The 19,822-nt window shown below is 44.5% G+C and overlaps 1 protein-coding gene across 1 annotated transcript in view; it reads left to right on the forward strand.

The window, feature by feature from the left end:
* The window catches only part of LOC101606972 (prolyl endopeptidase), a 118,144-nt gene that overhangs the window by 73,947 nt on the left and 24,375 nt on the right, over positions 1 to 19,822 (forward strand). Inside the window, exons 9-10 of the mRNA XM_045155234.1 lie at positions 1,774 to 1,971; positions 7,312 to 7,415. Of these exons, the coding sequence (XP_045011169.1) occupies positions 1,774 to 1,971; positions 7,312 to 7,415 (302 nt within the window). The remainder of the gene's footprint in view (positions 1 to 1,773; positions 1,972 to 7,311; positions 7,416 to 19,822) is intronic.

Genomic DNA, 19,822 nt, shown 5'->3' on the forward strand with positions numbered 1-19,822 from the left:
GGGGACTCCGACTCACCGATCAGCAGAGAACCAAATGTTCTCCTGGAAACACTCCACTATTGAATGGGGGGGAGGGTGTTCACAGCAATCCTGGACAAGCCCCCAAATGTAAGGGTCTGAGAATTGCTGAAGAAAGACCTCAGACTCAAATAATATGCAAAAACAAATAGTGCTTATTCTGCAGAATCAGCGAGCATGTGGGGGGTCAACTATTCATACAAAATGGCAACCCCAAGAGGAGCACGCAGGCTTCTTTTAAGTACAACCAAGGGAATTCCAGGCAGGCTAGGCAAGCAGTGGTTACAGTTGTATGTCTCTGATTGGTTGTGGTCAAAGCCCACGAAAGGGACATGTCTCCAGATACTGACTCAGCCCCCAGATGGCAGCTATATTACCCTGGCCACATGTCAGGGTCACCGTTGATTAACAGCCCGCCCTTTGTGGTTTTTCCCAGAAGTCTTGCCTACCTCTCTGGGAAACTGAAACTTAGGCTTAGTTAGGGTGGTACCTTACTGAAGCCTGTTAGGGCATCAGTTTGGTTCCTTCAGTAACCCCAAAGCCCATCTCAGGCTCCTCCTCTAACATGGCCTATCATGGCACCTAGATCTTTGTCATAGGCCTTGTCATGTGTCAGATTGCAGTCAGCATCAACACTAGTACTTTGTCTCTCTGAGGCTGCAGTTGATAGAAAGGAATAACCCCGCCACCTTGTCCCCAGTGGGGAGGGAATCTTACTGCATGCCAGGAGCACTGTCCAGTGGAACTGAAATCCTCTTTTACTCTAACCCTTTTATGTATGTGGTGATGTAGTGATAGTCATGGAACAGGTGTTGGGCCATTTCATTGAACATCTTTACTCCAGGACTCTTACAGTCCCTTTGAGAGCCTTGGTCCACACTGAAGCAGGAGTGTCCCCTCAGATAGTTATAGCCAATACCTACCAACTGCTGCTAAGGTACCAAGCACTGACCACATGCATTAGTCACTCCAAATGACACTTTTGAAGCTTAAAGCTTCATAGGTCCTCTGGTGATTCTCAGGAAGAAGTGGAGTTGAAATAGTGACTCTTGTAGAAGGAGTCATCATAGATGCTGTAAATATTTCCCTAGACATTTGAATTTTCTGCCATTTAAAGCTAATGAGGGTGGGATTAATAATGCCTTAAGGTGAGAGTCTATTTTATTTGTATATCTAATGAAATGCAAATTAATGCTTGGAGATTGGAGGTGATATAGTTTTATAACCTTCTTTCTGAATGGTTACAAGCTCTTTCAACTGGAAAGGGGAGCCTTCAATATTCCTTAGAACTCACCGTTGAGAGAGAAGCACAGTGAAATTCGCTGTGCATCATTAGCTCAGAATGCTCTACTGGGAATCAGACCCAGAGACGAGTCATAAAGTACAGCTATAAAGTCAGATTTTATTAATGACAGTCTGCACACCTCCTTGTTCTTCTCCTGTTCATGTCTGTTGTATAATTCCAGTGTCCTCAGTGTTATCACAGGGGGGGCCTTTGACGCTGCTTTTTTAAACAGAAGCCACATGAAATACATTACTTGAGTTTGGTGCTCAGAACAAGCAAATAAAAAACGTAATATTGAATAAGCAAATCATTTTGGGGTATAAGAATTCTTAATATTTTTGCACAAGGAACAGCTGGCTGTGGTAATCCAAGCTACCCAAGATGGGAACTCTTGGTGTTTTGGTGTTTTTATGTTCATGTGGTTAAGTGGTAACCTTACAAATGTGGGTTTTCTCTCTCCATCATTGCAGAATGGGTGGCTTGTGTCAGGTCCAGCTTCCTGGTCTTGTGCTACCTCCATGATGTGAAGAATATCCTGCAGCTTCATGACTTGACCACCGGTGCTCTCCTCAAGACCTTCCCGCTCGAGGTTGGCAGTGTGGTGGGGTACAGCGGGCGGAAGAAGGACTCCGAGATCTTCTATCAGTTCACTTCCTTTTTATCTCCAGGTAAGAGACTCTTCAGTACTGTGACTGATGTTGGGTGTCTTGTAAGAAGTCACAGTGTAATGCTACGTTAGTATCAGTCACATAGGCTGTACTATAGACAAAAGTCATGTTACAGGGAAGCTAGTATAGTGCTTGTCATGTAAACATGAGGACCTGAGTACCAATCCCCAGCTCCCACATAAAATTCTAGGCATGGTTGCACACACCTGCCATCTCAGGACTGGGGACACAGAGGCAGTATGATCCCTGGGCCTTGCTGGTTAGCTTGTCTAGCCCATTTGGTAAGTTTTTGTTTCAGGAAGAAACCCTGTCTCAAGGAATAGATGGAGAAAGATTAAGGAAGACGCCTAATCTTAATCCTTTGGCATGCATGCATGCATGCATGCATGCATACACACATACATACATACATACATGCACATGCACACACACACACACACACACAAAGAAAAATATAAATTGACCTGATCCTCAGAACAGAGGAAACAGCAGCACCTACACTGCACACTCTCTCACTCTTTTGAATCTGTTTTCCTGGGCACAGTGCATTTTTTTTTTTAAGTCAATTTAAAATTTGTCCCAACAGATAGCACCAGCATTCAGCCTTTTGCCTGCACATGGCCATGTAGTGTTCACGACAACAAAGCCATAAAATCCCTAACCACACCAGGCTCACAACATGTCTACTAGAATTAAACTGTCATCCAAATCATAGTCTTGCCCTCATGTATGAAAAGATGTATGTTCTCTTGGGTCTCATAGAAAAGAATAAAAACTCCTCTAAGTTGTGACTCTACTTTCATGGTATGGATTAATTTTTCCCAAAGTAAAATAATTATCTTTTAAACGTTTCATAAGCCAGGTCACATTTGTTTTGCCTTGTTTGGTGTTCTCCATTCTCCATGATTCTGTTGGCACAGCCTTGCAGCCACACACGGACACCAATTTGTCCCAGGAGCTTGGCTCAGTTGACACGTTAAAGCTAGTCATGCAGATCCTGTCTTAAAAACAGTCTGGCTGAAAAATACTTCTTCACTGATATTGGTCATTGTCGGGCTCCTCTGAAGTACTTTTTGTCCGCTTGGTTCCTTGCAGCCGTTTACTTATTAGCAGATGAAGCAGTCTCAGGGGACTCGGCCAGACCACAGTGTGCTTCATTGGAGCTTCTTTGTCTCCGAGTTGGCAGTCCATAAGAAATCTTGTTGTGGTGACTGGCTGCTGTCTGGGTTATTAAAACAGAATGACATTCTATAGGTAGGTCTGAAGGTGCCCCTGGGAAAGCCAGTGGGATTTACTTTTCCAAGTGCCTTGCAGAGTATTAAGAGGTTCTAGGAAAGGAATTCACAAAATGGAAACCACACCCAGAGCCAGGAGTCAGCCAGCAGTTCAGAAACTCCATGTTGGGCTGGAGAGATGGTTTAGCAGTTAAGGCACTTGCCACTGAAGCCTAGGAACCCAGATTTGATCCCCCAATACCCATGTAAGCCAGATACACAATGTGGTGCATGCATCTATTGTTCATTTGCAGTGGCTGAGGCCCTGGTGTGCCCATTCTTCCTCCCTCCTCTCAAATAAATAAATACATAAAATATTAAATAAAAATAAGAAGGAAGAAAAACTCCATGTCAACATGCCCTGTACCTCCTGGCCCTTTCCCGTGGAACCCAGAGCCCCACAGCAGCCAGTGAGCAGAGGTTGCATGCCCGTCCCTTGCAGGCGCCATCTCTGCTCACCACTGAGAGACCGTTTTGTATTCCTCTGGCTTATACCGGTCCCAGACTGTTCACTTTGGAAAGTCACACATCTTCAGCAGTTTTAATGAACAACGGACAAAGGATACAGAGTGCAGGTGACTCACCTGCTCCTAATAAAAGCCTGCTCTCAGAGGCTCATAAGCCCGCTTCAGTGACTTACATGACCATTATTTCAGGAACCAGCTTATCGTTACCTGGAGAAGAAAGGGCTCACTGTCCTAGTGGAAAGGATGGTTCTGTCTTTGGCTGTGGCTGCAAAGTTTGAAAAGGGAAGTGTGTCCCTAGTACTTTATCACCAGGGCAGGCTATGAACACGGTTTAATTTGCTACTGTAATGCTGTGTTTGTCTGCTTATCACTTCCTGATCATCTTGCCCTGTCCTGTTTACCTCTCTCCTTATGACATTTGATATCTAAAGCCAAGGGTGGCCTTCCAGCCCCAGGCCTTTGAAAACCAAGTACAAAAACTGCCCTCAAATAATTAAAAGAGCCCTCCAGGGAGTAAGACTCTTTTCTGTGTGTGTACATCACACTTGGACACACTGCTTGAAACTGTCTCATGCCAGCCCCTGGGGAATAGTGTTCGCTGTGCCAGGCAACAGCAGAGACACAGAGTTATGGCCAAGCGTTGAGGTCACAGCTTCCTGCTCTGAACACGGGTTCATGTGGCAGGGGCATTCCAGCTGGCTCTGTTTCCCATAGAGGTACATGACAAAGAAAGATGCATATTGAGCCCAAGCCACTTAGGACTTTGGACACTTGAGAGCAGACAGGCAGCCAGGGCAATTTGGAGCACTGGTTCCCTGTAGCTGGGACCACTCTGGTTGAACTGATTAATTCTGCACTTCTGGAAGCTCAGAGGTTAGCTCCAGCCAAACATAAGTTTTGTAATAATTCAGAATAGCAGAAAGAATAAGAAATCCTTTCACAAGTAGTTTGGGAAAGACAAAACCATTCTGGAGAGTTGGTTTTATTTTTCTTGGGTGGCACTAGAAACTATTTGGGTTACAGAATTCCTTTGCAGTCTCCTACAGAGACTTCGTGGATTTTTCTTAGGTCTGTCACAGCTCTTGAAGTGCCCTCCTTCTAACTCCCCCTTGTTCCTCCTTCCCTGCATTTCACGTGACTCGGGGACCATACCAACTGCCTGGTCAAAGCACTGTTTTCATCAGGAAACATCTCAAGGCCAGATACTCTTTTGGCTTTAAGGGACTTCCATAATCTAAGTATTTCTCCTTGAAATTCATTTCTTAGGTATCACCTAACCAGGTCTCTGCTGTTCATGATTTGAGAATGTTTTGTTCAAACCAACCAACCTTGTTCCTCCCACACATAAGCCAAATCAGACAAGACATCACACATCATTCAGTCATAGTGGTTCATCTTGGTTCATCACACATCATGGTGTGAATATGCACTAGGCTAACATGGGCTAACCCAGATGGCTCTGTACATAGAGACTATTGATGAAATACATTCAACCCTCGTACCATTGGGATTATGTTAACTCTTTCAAGGAACTACTTGTGTGAACTTGGGCAGAAGTGTATAGAATTCTGTTCCAATCTCAGCCTTCTAGATAAGTAAGCATGTGGGGTCTGTTCCTTGTCATTCACTAAGGAATTTGCATTCTAGTATTTTGGTGGCTTGTCTGAGGTCCCTGGAGGGATTATTAATTCTGCCTGTTGAGCCCCCTCATCATTCTGGGTACGAGTTGGTGGTGATGCAGGGGCACATCAGGTAATCAGATGGCATGTGCTTGGTTTTTACTCCATCTTGTTTGACTGTTGGGGGATTTTTTTTTTTTTTTCAAGGCTTCAGATACGTTTTGTGCTTTTGGTGGGAACCGGGTGTGGATCTTAAGGCTCATGTTGGAAGATCTCCTTTCCCTGTCATGGTTAAGTCAGGAAAGCGCAGTATTCAGTGAATATAACAAATCAGAGTGCAAGCTTGGAGATACATGACAAATATCCCAAGTGTTACTTAAACTAAAAGGGCAATACCTCCATCAAGTTATACATCTTACTGCCAGTGTTAATCATACACACTATTATATCTCACTGTCAGTGTTCATCATATACACTATTGCATTAACCTTATCACAGTTTGTAAGTATAGTTACCAAATCTAAAATATACTACTCCTTGCTGGTGGGAAGCATATATTGTTTCTCAGTTACTATGAAGTACATAGTCAGGGGAATCAAGGAGAGAGAGCTGCCATTTTAATTCATGGTCCATCAATATAAATGTACCCTTTGGGAAAACCCACTTGGTTTCTGGTTTTCCCTGGCATCACAAAATGAGCTTTTCATTAACTTGAAAATATATGCTTAGAATATGATGTGGGGTTTCCATACCAGCCACTAGATTCAGGCATGTTTGTATGTGTGGTGGGGACTAGGTAGAGTCATCTGAATCAATTCTAATTCCACAACACTGCCATTGTTTTCAGATATTACTGACTTGTCCTGATGTTTCTTTCAGTTCTAAAACAGTAACAGTAAGAATCATTAAGTTCAGGAATAGAATTTTTATTTGTGATTAAATAAGCTGAAATTCTTGATTATGTTTTTTGTCTTGTGCAGTATTACTGAGATAATCAAAGTTGGAAAAGTAATTTTTTTTTGGGGGGGGGGTTTCAAGGTAGGGTCTCACTCTAGCTCAGGCTGACCTGGAATTCATTATGTAGTCTCAGAGTGGCCTTAAACTCATGGCTATCCTCCTACCTCTGCCTCCTGAGTGCTGGGATTAAAGGCGTGCACCACCACGCCCAGCTGGAAAAGCAATTCTGAAATGACTACTCATCGTCTTTGGTTGCTGACTGTCTACATGTGTGTCCATGGATGGGTGGGCATCAGGTAGTAGGAACAAGGAGATCCCTGGCTGGCTGTTGACCTTAAGCAAATCATGGGGATTTCCTGTCAGTTGCCTGTCAGGTGAAAGGCCCCAGATGAGTGGGCAAGTTTGACCAGCGCTCTTAAAGGATCTGGCTTGTAGAAAACCTGTGAGGTTTCAGGTATTTATTCCACCTTTTCTCAGAATGCATTAGAATCTGTGTGCTTAGTATGCATATTAGTGACAAGATACCTGACAGAAAGCAAGTAAAGGAGGAAGGATTTGTTTTGGCTCACAGTTTGAGGTATGGTTCTTCATGGCAGGAAGGCATCGTGGTAGTGGGCTCCTTGCTTACATCTGGGCACATTGGGCTCTTGCTCCGCTGGCTCCCCTCATCCCTTGCCCTTTTTCCTTTCTATTCCATTAGAACCCCAGTCCATGAAATAGTGTGCCCACAGACAGGATGGGTCTTTCCTCTTCAGTTAAATCTCTCTGGAAATATTCTCACAAGCACTTCCAGAGTGTGTCTTATGGGTGACTGCAGATACAGCTGGATTGTCAGTGAGGTGGGGGAGCAGGGTGCTCTTCATGCCAGGCTCTGTTCTCAGCACACTTGGCATGCTGGCCTTCTATGGCCCTGATCAGCTAGGACCCTGCCTACTGCTCCCCTAGGGCCATTCCTGGCATCAGACTATACCTCAAGGTCCCTGTTACCCTTGTGGACTAACCAGAGATTTCCTGCCCTCCTAGGAATCATTTATCACTGTGACCTTACCAAAGAGGAACTGGAGCCCAGGGTTTTCCGAGAGGTGACCGTGAAGGGAATCGATGCCTCCGATTACCAGACAGTCCAGGTATGGAGAACTTGATCTCAGTGATTTGAGAGGCAGGAAATCTGACCTTCAAGATGACCTTCACACTCCATGTTGTCTGAAGCCTCTGAGGTAATCCACAGTAAAGCAGATGACAAATGATTTGGGGGTTCCTGCCCTCTGAGAGCATGAGCCAGTTATTTGGGGCTCAGTAGTCAGCACTGCTCAGTCACCATGCTCCCACAGCTTATGGCTGCTGTTCCTGACAGGAGGCCACAGGTCTTTATCTCGAGGTTCCTGCCACTGTAGCTATCACAGCAGCACGGTTCTTCTGCGTGTCTGTTGGGAGAGTTGAGCTCAGGTCGTCCACAGAGTTTCCTCACGGGCTGTCAGTCCCTCTCTTCAGTCTGAAGCTCATATGTGCTTCTGCTCAGCAGACACCCCAGCAGGCACCCAGAATCTACCTGGAGGAATGAATTAGCTAATGAATTGTGCAGACATCATTCGCTCAGTCCTCAGTCTCTGATCACCTTCAGGTTAATAGTTCCCTTTTTGTTTGTTTTGCTCCCCCGGGTAACAGTCTTCCAGAAAACAATGTGTAATTGATGGTGAGGAAGAATGCTTGTTCTTTGCAGTGAAAGGTCACCCTTAGGGGACCGGGTGTTTAATAAGACACTTGGGGGGGGGGGGTGGCGGCTGCAGCACACATGCCACAGACTAGGAATCAGTTCTATGAAGACTGCAGCAGTGCCGAGTGTCCCCCGGTGCTCCCAGGGGTGCTTCCGCTAGGCCAGAGTATCATGTGGTTGAGGGAATGACATTTGGCTGTTTGGAAGTCGCCTAAAGCCAAGTGTGGTAGTGCATGCCTGTGATCCCAGCACTTGGGAGGTGCACACGGCCAGCTAGCCTGGTGAATGGAGTGCTGAACAATGAGAGACCCTGTCTTAAAAGAGGTAGAAGGACCAACCTTGTGTAGGTCAGAGGACAACAACACCCGTACACCATAGCCCACGCATGCTTCACAAACAAGCTGGGTGTGGGGGCACATGTTTTTAATCCCAGCACTTGGGTGGCAACGGTAGGAGTATTGCTGTGAATTTGAGGCCAATCTGGGACTACAGAGTAAGCGTCAGGTCAGCCTATGCTACAGTGAGACCCTACCTCGAAATAAAAGTGGGGGGGGGGGGATAAAATACAATCACAAACAATGGGCTTTTGTCAAGAAGCCTTGTCAGACAAGCCTGAAATTATCTTAGATGTGTTGGGTGTCTTTGGGCAAGTCATGCAAATTTTCAGCTGCAAAACAAAGATATATCTAGTGTTTAGGATTCCGCTAGGGTACTATAAGGTCATGTCTACTAAGCACTTGATAAACTGAAGACAATTGATTTTGTTCAGTAGAAATAAATGTATCGCTACTGTAGTTTTCTTCATCCTTTAGGCTTGTTAGTTTCATTTAAAAGGTGAGCTCCTGTTGGGAGGACAGACATCCTCATTAGTTCCCTAAACATAAATCTGTTCCCTTTTACACTGCTCTTTGCTGCTGTCCCCTTCCTCCACTCACGTGTAGAACCCCATGAGAGTGGATGTGCCTCTCCTTTCAGCCTTGCCGAGAGGCCGCACAGGCGGCACCCAGCACTTGTCCCCTCTTCTGCTCTCAAGAGCACAGCTGTGGTTGTTCTAGACTTGGGCAGGGTTGTCCAAAAGTGACCTGGATCTTCTCATATCCGCTCTGTATTCTCCTGTCTCCTGCCTTGCCTCTGTCTGGGCCAAGCACACGGTAGCCTTTGGAGTTCCGAGAAGGGGGTACCTGTAATGGTGTCACTGCCAGGAAGGTGGCTGCTCGGAGGAAGGTGACTTGTACCTGTCCATGATGACGACTGGGGTGGGTTCTCCTGTCAGACCCTGTTTTCTCCTATTCTAATAGAAGTACTGTTTGGAGATGGGACACTAGTTATCACCTACTGCGATTCCTTCCCATTGTAGGTAGAAGATCAAATTTGAGAGCTGAGCAAGTGCTTGTGTGGAACACACATCAGTCAGCTGTGTGCAGTATGCCTGAAGTTCAGGAGACAGCATACCAAGGCTGCCAGTCGCCTATATCACTGAGAAACTCGGGGAATTCCTCTGTCCCCGGCTCTCCTGTCAAAACTACCCCAACACTGAGCTACTCAAATAGCACTTTTTACTCGCGAAGAGATTTATGGTAAATTTTTAGCCATTCCTATCCATTTATTGGCCATGCTAAGGATTGGACCTTGGGGAGTGAATACTAGAGAAGAGGACCTGAGCGTGCTGCCCCTTGTGTCTGTGCTTTAAGAGCTGGCGCTGTGCCCGTGAGCAGGGCCTCTTCTGTGTGCGGTCCCAGTATAAGACCTGTGCCTCTTGCTTATACACATCGCTCCACTTGTACTGGTGCTAGAGTAGAATCCTTTCACAGGGTAAGGGTGCATTTGAGATGCACAGGGATGCTGCAACACTGCGATGTGTGACCTCAAGCCTTTTTGCAGGCATTTAGGTTTCCAAGTACTCAGTGGACGAGAGCATGGCAGATGAGCTTGCTGTTGGGTGTTGCTTTCTATGGCAGACCCCACTTTACTCCAAGTTTCCCCATGTGATTTTAAAAGCATCCCTCTGGGATGTTTGTTTTCCCTCTTCCTTCTGTAAGGCATAGTATATTATGATGCAAATAGTGCTTCATGGATGCCTGTAGCATTGGCTGATGCTAACTAGTGGTGGTCAGTACCACACAGTCCCCTAGTAGTGCTTTTCACCAGAGATAGAGCAAAAGGAGAGGGAAGGGGAAGGGGCCAGAGACACAGCTACAGCCCCATTGGGCTGTTCCTTGTGGAAACGATACTCCCCAGGACCCTTGCATCTTGAAGGGAAGAGGATCCGGTGTCGTGGTTTGCCCACAGATGCCAACAAAGCCGTTGTCGTCTTTTGCTTTTATCCATCGCTCTTAACTATGCATAGAAAACTGATCTGCATGAGAAACCAAATGTGTTCTTACTGCTTTTTTTAAGTTACCATACAAAGTAATGGGAGAAACCAAATTTTAAAAATCAAATGCTGGAAATGTTGTCAGTTTCTCTTCCCATCTAATGTACATGTTAGAATTTAGTACTAGATTATCAAATCAGCGCCGGCTAATATTTTCTTTTCCCTGCTTTTTACCATGACTCATCCACATAAAATTGATTCGAATCTCTTTGTCCATGTCTTCTAAAAAGACAGTGAGAACTGGGGAGATGCCTCATGGGAGAGAATGATGGCAGCAGAAATGTGAGGGCCTTGACACCAGCTTCAGTCCTCCAGCACACAGGTGAAAAGCTGGGCTTGGCCACACTCATCTCGAACCCCGGTCTTGTGGGTGGCAGAGACCAGATTGTCACTGGGGCTTGCTGATCACAAATGGCATATTGCCTAGGCATGGTGGTGCATGCCTTTAATCCCAGCACTTAGGAAGCAGAGATAGGAGGATCACTGTGAGTTTGAGGCCACTCTGAGACTACTTAGTGCATTCCAGGTCAACTTGGACTAGAGTGAGACCTTACCTGAAATGAAAAGAAAGAAAAGGTGAGGAGAGAAGAGGGGAGGGAAGGGAGAAGAAGGGAAGAAAATGGCTTCTCCAGATTGAATGGAAGACTCCCATCTTTTTTAAAAAATACACATTTTTTTTTTTATTTGCAAGCAGACAGAGGTAGACACATGGAGGGAGAGAGACAGAAAAAGAATGAGCATACCACGACCTCTTGTGACTGCCTGCACCACATTGTGCATCTGACTGTACTTGGGTCCTGAGTCCAGGAATAGAAGCTAGGCTTTGCGAGCAGCGCCTTTAGCGGCTGAGCCATCTCCCCAGCTGAGGAGACTCGATCTTAAGAAGATACATGGATGTGCAGTAGAGGATGTCCAGTATTCTCCTTTGGCCTCCACACACATATGTCTGTGCCACACATTTCATCACATTCCACATCACACATACTCTACACGCACAAACACTTCCCCAAAGAAGCTAAGGTACTAAGCACTAGTAGTTTTTTAAGCTTTTTATTTTGTTTCTTAGGAAGAGAGGGGATGGGCATACTAGGGACTCAAACCACTGCAATCGAACTCCAGGCACATGCACCACCACCTTGTGGATCTGGCTTTACGAGAGTACTGGAGAATTTAACCTGGGTCCTTTGATTTTGCCTGCAAGTGTCTTAGCCCCTAGTCCCATCTCTCCAGCCCCAGCAGTTTCATTTATCAAACAGATTTGGTAATAACTAAATTTGCCTGAAAAAAAAAATCTGTCTACATGTACCAGGAGTATGTTTCATTTACACACAAAGTAAAGCAATAGGGATATTTAGCTCCTTAGTAAATTCAGTCTTTGCAACATAGCATTTAATGTTTGAGTGAAATGACATTCCAGATACATGTGCGGCCTCTGGGAAATATGTTTTCTGCCAGACAGTTGAACATGCTAATCTGAAAAGATCAAAAGGCCCGAGGCTTGCTCTCCTGCCATGGGGAAGGTGTAGACTTTGGCCAGTGCCCTCATGTGCAGCGGCTTTCCTGGCCAGGGGCAAGGAGCTCTCTCAGTGGGTGGAGGTTAGACAAGGCCCTAATGGGGAGTCTTATAATTACCATTTTTTCCCACCACCCTTCATTCAGAGTCTGCTTCTGCTTTTTTTGTTGCTGTTAAGTTCCATAATTTCACAGTTAATTCAAGAAGCTAAGCCCCGTGTCCTCAGCATTCTGTGTGATGAGGCTGCCTTGGTCCGTGTCCTTGGTGGATAGAATAGTGTGGTGCGGTTGAATGGGGCATAACAAAGAACTGTAGCATAGCCAGGATGTACCTTCTGGTTTCTCGGGGTCTCATTGCAGTTCAGCCAGCTGAGAGATTGGCTTTTCCTCAGCTGAAATGAAAGATAAAATTCACAGGCCTGAAATGGATAGGCAACTGAATATCTGGATAAACTTTATTCATGTTTTCTGCATTTTATAAAGGAAATAAATTTGATTTATATAAGTATTCATATTTTATGGAGAGAACAAACTTGTAAGAAAATGGAAGGATTGTATTTGTCATGGATTTTGTTGCCCTTATTTCTCTTTTATACTTAGTGGAGATTTTACTTTTCTAGGATTACCTACATGTAGTGCATGTGAGACAGCAAGACCATCTTTAAAAGTGCTTTGTACTTTAACAGAAATGTTAAAAATTACATGATTCTTTGTATTTACCAACATGGCTTGGGTTCAGGGTAGTGGGAGGGTTTTTTTTCTTTAGTTAAATTTGTTTTTTTTTTCTTTAATTTAGGTTTTTATGACCTTGGTGATTTCTAATTTATGATTGCTAGCATATAGGTGTTGCTATCCAGAGACCACATTCTCATAATATTAATTAGCATTTTAATAACTCAGTGTCTTCTGCTCTTGTGAGATGACTGTCACACTACTGAACATGTGCACTGGGTTCATACATTTGGGTATAGGTTAGGGAAAAGTGAAAGGGGGCTAAATTTCAAAAGGAACTTTAGAGTGTTCCCTATACTTACATAGATGAGGAGGAAATGACCTGAAATGGAGTCAGTGGTCCTGACTATTACATATGTGTTTGTGTTACTTTTTTAATTTTTATTTTTTATTATTGACATCTTCCATAATTATAGACAATAAACCCACCCACACACTTTACCCTTCACAACTCTACTCTTGATCATATGCCCTCTCCCTCTCAATAAGTCTCTCTTTTATTTTGTTGTCATCATCTTCTCCTCCTGTCATAGTGGCACTGTGAGCTCATGGATATCCAGGCCATTTTGTGCCTGGAGGAGGAGCACGTTGTAAGAACCCTACCCTTTCTTTGGCTCTAACATTCTTTCTGCCACCTCTTCTGCAATGCACCCTGAGTCTTGGAAGGTGTGATAGAGATGTTTCAGTGCTGAGCACTCCTCTGTCACTTCTCAGCATTCTGGTGCCTTCTGAGTCATTCCAAGGTCACCGCCATCTGAAAAGAGAAGCTTCTCTAACCAAAAGTGAAAGTTACAATTATATATGGGTATGAACTTTAAGAAAACTGCTTACCAGGCAGCCTGGTGAGTATAATATATACATTTAGCCAGATACCAGCAGACATCACACCCCTAGGGCTCATGACTTCCCTATTATAGGTTTTCAGTATCAGTGGAGCAGGCCTCCAGTCTAATTAGAGAGCAGTTGTTTTCCCCCATAAGAGACTTTCCACTTTTGTACCCATTAGCTCATTTGGCCTGGCTGCTTCAACTTAAGGCTTTCAGTGTTCACTGTTGATTGTCTCCACTGATAATTTCTCTTTCTCCCATAGAGCTGCATGTGAAATAGCTTTTTCCAGCTTTCTGTCAGCTGGTCTACAGGTTTTTAGCTCAGCTCCTACAAGATCAATGACCTTGTAGCCCAAGCATGTGGAGTCTTCAGCAATAGGGTCTTACCATCTGTTCCTGTTGGGAAACCAAGGGCCTCAACAATGGCCTGTAATGTTTTGGGGGCATCAGGGACCTCCCTGACCAACAACTCACTGGAAGGTATCCCATCCCTGGAACTGAAAATTTTCTAGTACGTGTCATTTTTATTATTTATTTATTCCAAGGCAGACCTGGGATTCACTATGTAGTCTCAGTGTGGCCTCGAACTCACAGTAATCCTCCTACCTCTGCCTCCTGAGTGCTGGGATTAAAGGCATGAGCCACCACACCTGGTTCACATTTCATTTTTTACTGTGTTTTATAGTGATATTTTGTGTGCAGATTCTTTTGTGTCACAGGCCTTCTGGACTGAGGGCATAGTAGTCATACTCTAAGGGACATGTCTATGTCCCTTTCCCTTCCTCTATGTCCTGCACAGTTAAAATAATTTTTTTTTAATTTTTAAATTTTAATTAACATTTTCCACGATTATAAAAAAATATCCCATGGTTATTCCCTCCCGCCCCCTTGACACTTTCCCCTTTGAAATTCCATTCTACATATTACCTCCCCATCTCAATCATTGTACTTACATATATACAATATCAACCTATTAAGTACCCTCCTCCCTTCCTTTCTCTTCCCTTTATGTCTCCTTTTTAACTTACTGGCCTCTGCTACCAAGTATTTTCCTTCTCATGCAGAAGCCCAATCATCTGTAGCTAGGATCCACATATGAGAGCGAACATGTGGCGCTTGGCTTTCTGGGCCTGGGTTACCTCACTTAGTATAATCCTTTCCAGGTCCATCCATTTTTCTGCAAATTTCATAAAATAATTTACCTCCAAAGGATGGTAAGAGTTTCCACTTTCCTTGTGGCTCAGGTCTCATTGCTGTAGTCTGTATGACACAGTACACGCTTTCTCTTCCATGTCAAAACCTACATCACTTTGCAGCCACCTGAAAACATACAACTCAGAATGTGCAAATATTACAAGGCACCCTCAAGAACTGAGTGATTAATCCCTGCTTGGGGAACCAAGTAAAATCCCCTTCATAAAAGTCTTGGGGAGAGGCCTTGTGGACCTGCATTCAAGGTTAACTTTGGTCCAAGGCAACAAGTTTCTCTGCATTTGTCTGAACTTGGTTCTGAGGAAACAGTCCTGGTAAAACTATGAAGATAGCCTGCACGGAGATGGGTCCAGGATTGTGCTGAACCCGTCCGATGACTTGCAGCAGGGGAAGAGTGCCAGGCAAAGAAACCTCTTCAGTTGGCTCTCCCAGAGAGCATGTGACATGGCATGGTAGCCCAGCACTGTGGGCACTGTGGAATGTTTGCTCTGTAGGCTTGCTTTGCTGAGATGTTAATAAGTCACACAGGTGTTGATTTGATATGAATGACTTGCATTCTATTCTAGAGGACCAGCTCCATGTATTGTTCAGTAATATACATTGTCATACCAAATAACTCAGTGTTGCAGCTGAGGCTGTTCTGAGGCTGTTCATAAACTTCGAACCATGACTAACAACTGTACTACCTTCTTAATCCTTTTAGTACTTTGGGCATCTATGTATGTGCTGCTGGATTTGCTGGTATTTGTAAGAAAGTGCTTGCACAGGTGTGAGCTTTGCTGTGAGCTGTGGCTCTGGGGACTTGCCAAGTGACTGCTGCCTCATTTTGCTGATACTAATGCAGATAATTTCAAATTATCCAACACAACCTGCTCTCACTGCTTGGAAAATAAATAATTGCAACATAACGTTTGTCTTTTTTAAAAAAATATTTTTTAACTGTTAAAATTTTATTTATTTAAGAGAGAGGCAAAAGTAGATAAAGATAATGGGCACACTAGGGCCTTCAGCCACTGCAAACTCCAGATGCATTTGCCATCTTGTGCATCTGGGTTCTGGGAAATCTAACCTGGGCCTTTGGCTTGCAGACAAGTGCCTTAACTGCCAAGCCATCTCTCCAGCCCACATTTGTCTTTTTAAAAATGTATTTTAAACTTATTTCAGAGAGAAAGAGAGAAAAAGGCAGGTAGAGAGAATGGGTGCGCCAGGGCCTTTAGCCATTTCAAACGAATTTCAGACACAAGTGCTCCCTTGTACATCTGGCTTATGTGGGTGTTGGGGAATCAAACCTGGATCCTTGGCTTTGCAGGCAAGTGCCTCAACTGCTAAGCCGCTTCTCCAGCCCAACATTTGTCTTGCCATCTTAATAATTAATTTTGTTTTTAAGAAGGACTATGAGCTGATCATAATCTTAGCACTCAGGAGAAGGAAGATTGTTGGTTTGGGGTAGCCCTTACCCTTTCTCAAGAAAACGTGCATCTCCATTTGTGTGCATCTCCATTTGTGTGTTTCAGTGTGGATTCTGCTGTGAATCAAGTGAAAATACCCGCTGCTTGAAGGACATGGGCTGTTCCCTCTTCATAAATGGAACGTAGGGCTTGAGTCCAGGACCAACCGAGGGAAGAGGGAAGAGTCCCAGAGTCCCAAGTCCTTTCTGGCTGCGGCTCAGGCCCACTTGACTTCATGGCCCCAGACAGCCACATTATGCCACCCTTCCACTCACAGGGTGGTGGCAGTAAGGCTTGTGTGCATGCCACCTAGCTTCTAAGTCTGTTTGCTAGAAGGTGGCATGTGCTACACCTGCCAACATGTAACTGGTGCAGGCTAAGACCTAGTTAGTTGTAAGATTTGAGGTGTGGTTTTCATCTCATGGTATCCCCATGGTTTACAAGCTGTGAGCTCAGAAATGAAGGTCTTGAGAGGTGGCATACCTTTTAAGAGGTGTGCCCTAATGAGGGTCTTAGATCACCGAGGGAGCTCCCCTCCAAAGGGATTAGGGAGCATTCCTGGGAGCTCTGGGAGTCTGGCCCGTGAATCTGCCTTTGGGCCTCCTGTGTTGAAGTGTGGTTTTCCTCCTTTTCACCTGCTCTTTGCTGTTGTGTTGTGAAGACACTGGTCAGGCCCTCACAGAGGCAGAAACAGTGAGGTTGCTCCGTTGTGTGCTTTCAGCCTCTAAAGCTATAAGCTGATCAAGCCTCTTTCTAAAAGTTAGCCTGCTTCAGGTACTTTGTGAAACAAGGAAAAAAAAATAAACCAACCACATACCTTCCAATTGCACATGCTGTAGATTCATCTGATGGAGCCCTTTCACTCTACAGGACAGGAAAGACTCTTGATACAAGTGCCTTAGCACAGGTTAGACCATAAATAACTGATGGCTAAGAGTAGAACTCAGAATTCTGAATTTTTACTAATCCTTTACATTTTGTCACTAGTATAGGTTATTTCCTCCAAATAGCTGAGGATGTGTTTGGGGTTTTTATTTTTTTAACCCTTATATTTAAAAAATGAAATTAGACTCATTGGCCTGTAATTCCCTAAGTTCTTTAACCTCCAAAATACATTTTCACACTAAGTACCTGGTGAGTACTCTGTACATTCCTACAGGACCTATTAAGTACTTGAAATGCTCCCTATGTCAAAGGGGCAGGAACCATAAGTTCAGGTTTCTGTGATTTATAAATGTTGTGTTCAGTGGCTCATTTAGGTGATATTTTATGATTTATTTTAATGTCCACTTCCAGTCTCTTGTTACTTGCTAGAGGAGATTTCCCTGCCTTCTATGTAGATGAACAGTTAAAGGGATTTGGGGACATCAGAAACAGGGCTCTGGTTGGTTTAGATCTTCTCTACAGGAGAGGACTGGGGCCCCTCTTGCATTTCTGTCAGCAAGCCCCAGGGAACATCTCAGTGGCTGGCTGTACAATTGTTTGGCTTCCTGCTCTACCCTGTCTTTTAGGGCAAAGGGAGAGAAGAGACAATAGGAGACTAGTATGGGCTCCTACCTGCTCCCCAGTTTCTTCCCTGTCCTCCTCTGCTTTGGCTGGAGTTACATGGATGGCGGGGTGAGTAAAAATAGAACCAATGCTGGAGATACTCCATTACCTCCCTGAAGGAAAAGCCATTATGAGCTTAACTGTCATTGGACTGTGAAGAAAGGATAAAAAATTTTCCATTTCCACAGAATAATCTTTTGATTGGGATTAAGTGCACCCTGACCTACACTGAGAGAAGTAGCCTTGCTCATTCCCTCTTCGCACCCAGTGCTGACTAAATGTCTTATCAGAAGTGCTGTCCTGGTTATAAACCAAGTGGTAATGTCTCAAAGAAGAAGGCACAGTGAGAGTACCATGCAGGGGACACACAGGGTCCTGGTCAGCATCTGCTGTAGTCAGCTTAGTGTTGCAGAAAACACTTGACCAAGAGCAACTTGTGGGAGGAAAGGGTTTATTTTGGCTTATAAACTCTAGGGGAAGCTCCATGATGTCATGAGCAGAGGGTGCACATCACCCTCTGGTCAACATCAGGTGGACAACAGCAGCAGGAGAGTGTGCCAAACACTGGCAAGGGGAAGCTGGCTATAAACCCACCCCCAACAATACATCATCTCCAGGAGGCTCCAATTCCCAAATGCCACCAGCTGGGGACCTAGCATTCAGAACACATAAGTTTATGGGGGACACCGGAATCAAAATGCCAGTGTCTTACATAGGCTTAAGTAGACATGTTCTAAGAGATGTGGCTTTTTGGATTGATGTGTGGGTGTCTCTGCACATCTCAGTGTCCACCTTCTTCTGGACATCTCCCAGCCCAGCCCAGTGACCACCGTCCTCCATCCCATCTCTCTTCCCTCCATGCTTTACCCTGGGACTATTTCCCTTTGCCACATTTTCTGAAATTCTACAACTGCCCCTCCTGTTCCTGCTCATGGGAAGTCATGCTAGAGAAGAACACGGGCAACAGCGCTTTTAGCTGCCGTTTGACAATACAGGCTTGCTGCTGCACATGCTGTGCCAGGCTCTCTGCCGCGTCCTCTCCAGAGGAAAACTTGAGGTGCGGTGTTCTGAGAAGCTGTACTGGCTTCTCATCAGGCCAGCACTGCTAAATATGTGCTGTAGTTCAACCTGTCTTTATGTAGATACGGATGTAAAATACTTTGGCTTCATTAAGATCCTAGAGGAAATGTCTTCATTTGCTTTGGGCCAAAATGAAAAGCCATCCCTCACTGACTTAGGCTGCATTGATGAATGTGCTCGTGTTAAAATGTTGAAGCACAAGGCCTGCTGGTTAGGTCATAGATGATGCACTGTGCTCCCTGCCCCCAGCTGTGTACCTAGTAGACATGTCTGTATATATGAGTATGAGTGTTTAAAGAGGGTATAGTCTTAGATCCCAGTTCAGGTAGTGAGCGATTCTCTGGCTGAATTTTAAAAATAAAATCATGGGCCTAGGAGAATGTCTCAGTGGCCAAAAGTGCTTGCTTGCAAAGCCTGCTGGCCTGGGTTCAATTATCTAACAATCACATAAAGCCAGATACAATGTGGCATACACATCTGTGATCCCAATGCATCTAGACAGTTCATTTGTAGTACGAAGAGACCTTGTCTGGAAGAAAATAGAGCACAGATATCTCAAAGTTGTCCTCTGACCTCCATGCACACACAGTCATTGAGAGTATAAGTGAAAACCATTATATGCATGCATGCTGTCTTCATGTGAACCCTCAAGTTTTCTGTTTTACATAAGAAGTATATGTAGTTCAACTCCTAACTGTAATATGCATATACAGTTTAACCATTTGAAAGAGGTTGGGGTGAAGCATAAATAATTGGAATCATGAATGATCTGTCCTATGGGTTTGCTAAGATTGGAAGTGCTGACTTTGACAGCCTCAGATATGAGGAACAAAGGTGTATTTGGAGGTATGATTGGAACTGCCTCTGCTCACCTGTCTGTCTTCACACCTTACTTCAGTCCACACGTGAGCATCAGCTGTCTCCATGCTGCCTACCTGTCAGGAGCTCTGTCAGCTTGGATGGCGGGTGGGATGGGGAAGAACCACTTTCATTCGTCCCATTGGTTTTCACCAAAGTTACCAAGTGCCCAGCATTGTTCTATTTTTAAAAAATATTTTTCATTTTTATTTATTTAAGAGAAGGGGAA

This window comes from Jaculus jaculus, chromosome 7, assembly GCF_020740685.1.
Source record: "Jaculus jaculus isolate mJacJac1 chromosome 7, mJacJac1.mat.Y.cur, whole genome shotgun sequence".
NCBI classification, from domain to species: Eukaryota; Metazoa; Chordata; class Mammalia; order Rodentia; family Dipodidae; genus Jaculus; species Jaculus jaculus.